This window comes from Littorina saxatilis, linkage group LG9, assembly GCF_037325665.1.
Source record: "Littorina saxatilis isolate snail1 linkage group LG9, US_GU_Lsax_2.0, whole genome shotgun sequence".
Classification (NCBI taxonomy): Eukaryota; Metazoa; Mollusca; class Gastropoda; order Littorinimorpha; family Littorinidae; genus Littorina; species Littorina saxatilis.
The window spans coordinates 17926560-17934789 of record NC_090253.1 but is presented as its reverse complement, the minus strand read 5'-3'; the positions used below and the strand labels follow the sequence as shown (position 1 = coordinate 17934789).

Below are 8230 nucleotides of genomic sequence, written 5' to 3'. Positions count from 1 at the left end.
TTTTTTTTAATTCTTTTTTTCTTCTCTTTTTATATTTAGTCAAGTTTTGACTAAATATTTTAACATCGAGGGGGAATCGAAACGAGGGTCGTGGTGTATGTGTGTGTGTCTGTCTGTGTGTGTGTCTGTCTGTGTGTGTGTCTGTCTGTGTGTGTGTGTAGAGCGATTCAGACTAAACTACTGGACCGATCTTTAGGAAATTTGACATGAGAGTTCCTGGGATTGATATCCCCATACGTTTTTTTCATTTTTTTTGATAAATGTCTTTGATGACGTCATATCCGGCTTTTCGTGAAAGTTGAGGCGGCACTGTCACGCCCTCATTTTTCAACCAAATTGGTTGAAATTTTGGTCAAGTAATCTTCGACGAAGCCCGGGGTTCGGTATTGCATTTCAGCTTGGTGGCTTAAAAATTAATTAATGACTTTGGTCATTAAAAATCTGAAAATTGTAAAAAAAAATAAAAATTTATAAAACGATCCAAATTTACGTTTATCTTATTCTCCATCATTTGCTGATTCCAAAAACATATAAATATGTTATATTCGGATTAAAAACAAGCTCTGAAAATTAAATATATAAAAATTATTATCAAAATTAAATTGTCCAAATCAATTTAAAAACACTTTCATCTTATTCCTTGTCGGTTCCTGATTCCAAAAACATATAGATATGATATGTTTGGATTAAAAACACGCTCAGAAAGTTAAAACAAAGAGAGGTACAGAAAAGCGTGCTATCCTTCTTAGCGCAACTACTACCCCGCTCTTCTTGTCAATTTCACTGCCTTTGCCGTGAGCGGTGGACTGACGATGCTACGAGTATACGGTCTTGCTGAAAAATGGCAGCTACTTGACTAAATATTGTATTTTCGCCTTACGCGACTTGTTTTGTTTGTTGTCTCTCGTTTGAGGTCATGACCGAGAAAGTTCATTTGACATTTGAGTGCATCAACCAGTGAGCAGGGCTAACATAGTGGTTTGTTGGATTAAACGTAGCATGAGCATTTTGAGGGCAACGCCATTGTTACTTAATTCTTTTGTATGTTTTTTCCCCATCATTTGTGCAGGTGTGTGTAAAGGGATGGGGCTTCGGGAACACACACACACACACACACACACACACACACACACACACACACACACACACACACACACGTGAGCGCAAGAGCGCGCATGCACACACACACACACATGAGTACATCCACACACACGTGCACGCACGCACGCACCCACGTACGTACACGGCGTACGTTATGTCTCTCTCACTGTCTCTCGCTCTGTCTCTGTCTCTGTCTCTCTCAAGCACCCATACAAGCACACCACGCAACGGCCGCATTTTTCTCAATCTCATTTTACTTTTTTGTTTACCAGTCAGATGCGTCTTACAATTCGAGAACTCAGTTTAGTTTACAAGCTCGTCCATTTGCTTTCGTTGTCAGAAGGTAATTCGTGTGAGAATCAGTTTCCATGGCCGCGGCAGTGCTTGTATATCTGAAAGATAAAAGAACAAAAAGTCGTCAGAAATGGTTTAGTTGTTGTATATCTGAAAGATAAGAAAAGAAGAAGACATTTTCAGAAATACTTCAGAACAAGAGTAAAGCTATTTTGATGATAAAGATCGGAACCATATGGACACAGATTGCTGAAAGTTTTTCCTTTTTTTATGAACTGGTTCAAATTACTTTTCAAAGATTCGTTAAAAAAGAAACAAATTTTGAATTCGTCTTTACATTTAACATTGTTAATGCTAGTGTTTGTAGTAAAAACAAGCACAAAACAGTTATGTAAACAAATAGACTTGGAAATAAGCAAGCATGACATTCAAACACATCTTCCACACTTGAAGCTAAAAGTTCGAATGTCATGTCTTGGTGACAACCGTTAGCACTATGGAAGTTTGAATCTTTAGAAATGTTGTCGCGTTTGGAACATAGACAAACGTATTCTGTGGTTCTGTTTGGAATATAGACAAGCGTATTCTGTGGTAATATAGAATATAGAAATGGAATATAGACAGCTGTATTCTGTGGTAATATAGAATATAGAAATGGAATATAGACAGCTGTATTCTGTGGTAATATAGAATATAGAAATGGAATATAGACAGCTGTATTCTGTGGTTCTGTTTTGAATATAGAAAAACGTATTGTGGGATTCTGTTTGGAATATATACAGACAAACGTATTCAAGGGTTCTGTAAAAGTTCTACAGAAGAGAATAGTAGTTAAATACATTGTGGTTTCTGTTCTTTAAAAGGGACATGTAGCTTCGGAAGGGGAGGGGGGCGGGTCAGGAGGAGGTGTCGAAAGACGAATCGGGGTGGGGGAGGGGGGCAAATGTTTTTGTTTGGCAACTTACCGTTTCCAAATAGGACACAAGTTCATTCGTCTCCAGTTTACCGTCGTGGTTTTGATCTGAAAACACACGAGTGAAGGTCAAACTCAAACACTCATCATGCATGACTGAGAGTATAACTCATTATTCCGTATGAAGGAATACACAGATTGCAGATTTTCGAAAGAAACAGGCATCATATCGAGCGGACACCGAATAACATACACATAGGAGTCAGTTATTCGCTGCGATCGTGGTTGTAACTGGTCGACCACATGTCATTGTTTGTAACCCTCTTCCACAACGCTTGAAAGTCCTGGGTTATTTTTTTCCGAAAAACGCCTATTCATACTGTGTTCAAATAATGGCGAAGCTTGCTGTGCACCAAGGTACAGCACTACATTTTCGGTAAAAAGACTTCGCACAGACTTCGCGAAGTCGACTTTGGGATCAATTAAAGACAGCCTTTTCAGTAAGCGTGTTAAAAAATGGAACACTTCTGTTTTTGGGTGAGGAAAGAGAGAGAGAGAGAGAGAGAGAGAGAGAGAGAGAGAGAGAGAGAGAGAGAGAGAGAGAGAGAGAGAGAGAATTGAATTGAATTGAACTTTATTTAACAAGGATTCAGATTTAAGGCTACGCCTTTTCTTACAATCTGTCCTTGGGACGCATAGACACACAATTATATAATCAAAAAATTAAAGTTAAAAAGTTAACCAACAAAAGGAGGTCGGAAAACTTCAGCACGTGATAATAAAGATGACGATGATGATGATGATGACGATGATGATAATGATGATGATGATGAAGATGAGGTTATTCATAAAATCAAATGCATACTATGCAGGTAATTATAAATACAAGCTGGTAGCAATCGAACATGTAGCAATAGTACAACAAAAATATGTTCAGAATATACAATGCACAGCATATCTTTGACGTAATACTAAGTGTGGTAAATCAAAAGGCGTTAAACTACTCAGAGAGAGAGAGAGAGAGAGAGAGAGAGAGAGAGAGAGAGAGAGAGAGAGAGAGAGAGAGAGAGAGAGAGAGAGAGAGAGAGAGAGAGAGAGAGAGAGAGAGAGAAAGGGGGTGCGGGGGGGGGGGGGGGGTGGAGAGAAAAAAGTAAGCGTGTGATTGAGGCCGACAGACGGAGAGAAAAAACTCTCGCCATCTCACCTCCATGAATCAGAGCCTTGTTGACGATGGCTTCAATCTCCAGAGCGTTCATCAGACCATCCTTGTTGACGTCAAAGCGGTCGAATGTGGCGTACACAAAGTCGAGGTTGTCATGGAAACGTGCGTGCCACGCCTGAGCAAAGGACTCCTTCTCGATGCTCAAGCCAGCAGCTGCCATCAGAAGCTGCTCGTTGCTCAGATTGGCCACGATGTCGATCAGGCTGCCCACTGCAAGGCAAAAGAGGTACTTTGAGAAAGGAGATCTGAAATTGATAAACTTCTTACAACCAACACGAAGAAGATCATTTTCATCATTAAACATGGACGACTACGACAGCAGCAGGACGAATTTCATTAGCAAACGCATGGCTGTAGTACACCTAAGAAAAAACTATGTCTGCTTGTCCCAAGAGCTATACAGTTCGGGTTGGGGGTTGTTATTACGTCACCGCACATCAGGAATACCTTAAAATAGGGGTTTGAGTGTTAAGTTATAATTCAAATTAGCATTTTCAGATATTTATTGAAATATGGACGAAGGTGTCTGGCATTGTGTCCAGAGTTCGTAGGTGTCGACGTCGTAGTCACGAGTTTATTTGGTCCGACTTTGTTGTCATGAACAAATATACAAACTCTGCAGGAAGAATTGGTTGCACTGGTTACCAACACGTTTAAACCCATTCGAACACAATGAACGGCACCAGGCTGCAATGAATAGTGAACGGAAAATGCATTAGACATGCATGCACTCACGCTGAATGCCCATCAGTTCCGCGAAGAAGATGAGCACCTCCTTTCTGGTGATGACAGAGTCGAAGTCCGTGTTCATCGCTTGGACAATCTGTCATAATTACACGCATCGGTGATTAGCGGCGCTATCCTGAAACCACACCCCCACCGCCTCCCCCAACCCTCACCCTCACCCTCACCCCCACCCACCCACCCCTTCAAAACATGGTTCAATACTAATTTTTCCACACAAATGTATTGGTGTTTACATGAGAGGGAATATTCGACTCTAATTATAAGAAAAAAGTGTTTTGGAACATGTCAGACGCAACGACGCTACACCATAATTTTGACATTAGAGATCTGTCAACAGATTCGCTCAATTAACATCATCAGGCTCATATCAATCTTCTGCTTTGGGAAAGTTAAAGACGAACTGTTTTGAAAACAGTTAGTTTGTGTTAAAAATTACAAGATTGGAAAATGCAGATGGAAATATCACCCTCCCGATGATGAGTAACTATAATATTGCAAAGCGCAGGTAGGGCCTACATGTATAATTATGTTACCTTGGTAATGACTTCGTCCTCCGTATGCTGCATTGTATTGCTGTGGCATATTGCGCCAAGGTCTTGGGCGGTGTTCGCACCACTGTAACACACACATCAGGAAAAACACACTCCGGTGATCACACATGCATGTGCACATACATATTAAGGCAAGCATACACACGCAGAAACACTCTTGTGTTTCTACTAATTGTAAATTAGCATCATGTATGAATATCAGGAGCATCTCATACTGCAGAATTATCTAACAGTTGAAAACCATTTAGGGCTTCGGTCCACTAAAATATGAATTCCCAGAACTTGTGGGCTACAGTTGTATCATGCACTTTAACTTTTCAGTCATTTCATAGACTGCTTTCATTTTGCACCATTTCAGAATCCTTGTGAAATGTTTTAAATTTGTCAAATGTGGAAAAACAATTCTTCAGGACATGAAACAGCCGATATTCTAATCATATGTGCGGGAAGGCATATGAAAGCAAAAAGCAGAAACAGTAACAAATTTCTGGTCAACATTTCGTGACATGAAAATGAGAAGTTTGTTGGAAAAGAAAAGAAAAGAAAAGAAAAATCGTGTGTGTTTATGGGGCTTTTTCTTTATATTTTCTTGGAACTTGACAAAACTTGACATTATTAGTTTTATTGCCACCATTACCATTTTCTAAGGGGATCCGCTCACATATGTAACTTCAACAGGACCGACGACGCACTGCAGATTATCCCAGCCCGCAACACGTTGCATGAAAGGAAAACAGGCCAAGTATTTGTCATAATCCCTATCGCGGCATACATAATTGGCAGTGCGTCGTCTGTGCCGCTGAAACTGCGCAGGTATATTCTGCCCATAAGTTTGACTATTGGGGTTATATTCATTGTGCTTGTTTACTCCAGAGGCTGCATGGTGGCCCGAAAATCTGTTATTTTTAACGCCTGTGTTTTTAAACCAAACGCCCCATTAATAACCCTTTCTTCTTCTTCTCCTTCTTTTTCTTCATTATCTTCTTTTTCTTCTTCTTTCCTTCCTTCAAAGTTAATGTACTCACATGACGACGAGGACGACACAGATGTACAGCAACATTGTGAAAGTTGAAGGTGAACTTGTGCGTGCGTGGCAGAGACCGGAAGTTGTTTCCCTTGCGCGACTCTTTTGTTCGAGTTTTATACTCGACCTACAGAAAGTGTATTTTGGTTAGTGGGACGCGCTCCTCTTGTCGTGTACGTGTGCGTGTCTTTCTTATTTATGTCCCAAAATTGATTATTTTTGCAGATAAGTGGTTTCATTTTGCCATATTGTTTGTATCCAAATGTTGTTTCATGTCTTTGAAGTTCGAGACAGAGCGAGAGAGAAAAAGAGACAGAGACAGAGACAGACACAGAGAGAGACAGCCTGACAAACAGAGAGAGAGAGAGAGAGAGAGAGAGAGAGAGAGAGAGAGAGAGAGAGAGAGAGAGAGAGAGAGACAGAAACAGAGAGAGAGAGAGAGAGAGTGAGAGAAAGAGAGAGAAAGACAGAGAGAGAGAGAGACAGAGAGAGAGACAGAGAGAGAGTGAGAGAAAGAGAGAGAAAGACAGAGAGAGAGAGAGACAGAGAGAGAGAGAGAGAGAGAGACAGACAGAGAGAGACAGAGAGAGAGAGAGAGAGGGGGGGGGGGGGGAGGTCGAGATGAACTAAATTGAACTTTAAACAAAGATTAAGATGTAAGGCGTGGCCTTTTCGTACAAGCTGTTCCTAAAACAGAGAGAGAGACAAAGAGAGAAAGAAAGAGTGTGGTTGGAGCGGGGATCTTGAGAACAAAAAAGATTAACTATTGTAAAGGTTAATAGCTGATAGTGTTTAATTTCGCCTCTCTAACTTGTTTAACTTTATTTCTTGTACAGAGAACATTGAGTGCAGAAAGATATATCCACTATTCTTTATTTCTTTTATCTATTTTTCAAAGCCTTTTTTTTTATTTTTACCTCAGTTGCATTTTGGCTACTTAAAACTTTTCCCTTGTTGAAATTTCTTCTTATTCTTTTTTCTCTCGTTTGAATACTTTATTTGTTATTAGCTAATCTATTTTCCTGTATTATTGTTTGTTTGTGAGTGTGTGTGTGTGTGTGTGTGTGTGTGTGTGTGTGTGTGTGTGTGTGTGTGTATGTGTATGTGTGTGTGTGTGTTGTGCGTGTGTGTGTGTGTATGTGTGTGTGTGTGTGTGTGTGTGTGTGTGTGTGTGTGTGTGTATGTGTGTGTCTGCTGGTGAGGGGGGGGGGAGGTGTAGAGAAGGGAAGGGGTGGTAAGGGTGAAAATATATTCTCACTGAAACATTTATAAACAGCCTTTTCTTACTGGTCACGGTAAATTCTGCCTCTTTTCTTGCTAAGGTTTTTTGTAGCTCGTTAATGTTTTTTTTTAAATTTTTTTATCAAGCTTCTTTGCAATCGGTTTTGTTCATAACATACTGACTGATGAAGTTCATGTCATCACAACCTTAGGTCGTAATTTTTGCTTCTGCGTGCTTTTGTGTTCTCCTATATTCAACCTCAGATAAGAATCTATTTGCGTTGGCGCGCTATTACAAAAACACGTTAAAACCAAAACGCTAACAAACTATGCGTCGGTTGAAATCAGCAGATCGAGACCTTCGGCTGCGCGTGAGTGACATACTTATGTTCTTGACACAGACACTGTCAGATACCCAGCCGGCATCGTGCTTGAAAATACAACAAAAGAAAATCCTCACGTTAAGTACGCACACACCCAGCCACCTATCTACACAGACACAGACAGACACAGACACAGACACAGACACACACACACACACACATTCACACACACACACATACACACACATTCACACACACACACACACACACATACACACACACACATACACACACACACAAAAACACACACACACACAAACACACACACACACACACATGTACACACACACACAAACACACACACACACACACACACACACACACACAGATGGTCCCCGCGTGACTTTTCTCATTTTGCTTATGTCGTATAAGTTTTGAATTATTCCCGGTAACCGCTTCTCCTAAATCAATGAATAGGAATTCATCCCTGCATAAAGGGCTTGTGTTAAAGTCCCTGGCTCCGCAATTATGACCGTCCAAGATACTGTCCTTTCTGTGTACACCTCCCCAGATCTGCCCCGGCTTTTACATGAGTGGAGAGCACCCGCCCGCTTGGACACATACTAAAATTCAGCACCCTGGCTGTTTTCTGTTCAGAGTGGGAACATTTTGGCTGAATTTTTTCCCCCGTGAACGAGACCTATATGTTTATGTTTGTCAATCTGTGAAATTGATTAAGCAGTTATTTCTCACCATGCATGCATCCTAAAATCAAAGCCATGCAGCCATTTTGAACTCAAAGCCAGCCATGTTGAACTCAAAGTCAGCCATCTT

General features: G+C 40.6%; 1 protein-coding gene across 1 annotated transcript; it reads right to left on the bottom strand.

The window, feature by feature from the left end:
• Positions 1-1335: 1335 nt before the first annotated feature.
• Positions 1336-6013, bottom strand: LOC138975462 (uncharacterized). The gene is made up of 6 exons (XM_070348149.1): positions 5854-6013; positions 4811-4892; positions 4266-4353; positions 3513-3740; positions 2361-2416; positions 1336-1493 (listed from the first exon to the last, which is right to left on the bottom strand). The coding sequence occupies exons 1-6, from the start codon at positions 5886-5888 to the stop codon at positions 1461-1463; spliced, it is 522 nt and encodes a 173-aa protein (XP_070204250.1). The 5' UTR covers positions 5889-6013; the 3' UTR covers positions 1336-1460.
• Between the last annotated feature and the right edge of the window lie 2217 nt (positions 6014-8230).

Excerpts from the sequence above, each read along its gene's own strand:
- LOC138975462 (XM_070348149.1), bottom strand. The coding sequence starts at position 5,888 with ATGTTGCTGTACATCTGTGTCGTCCTCGTCGTCAT. Across the intron at positions 4,893-5,853 it reads TGTGTCGTCCTCGTCGTCAT|TGGTGCGAACACCGCCCAAG; the intron begins GTGAGTACATTA and ends TGTGTGTTACAG. Across the intron at positions 1,494-2,360 it reads TTGTGTCCTATTTGGAAACG|ATATACAAGCACTGCCGCGG; the intron begins GTAAGTTGCCAA and ends TTTATCTTTCAG.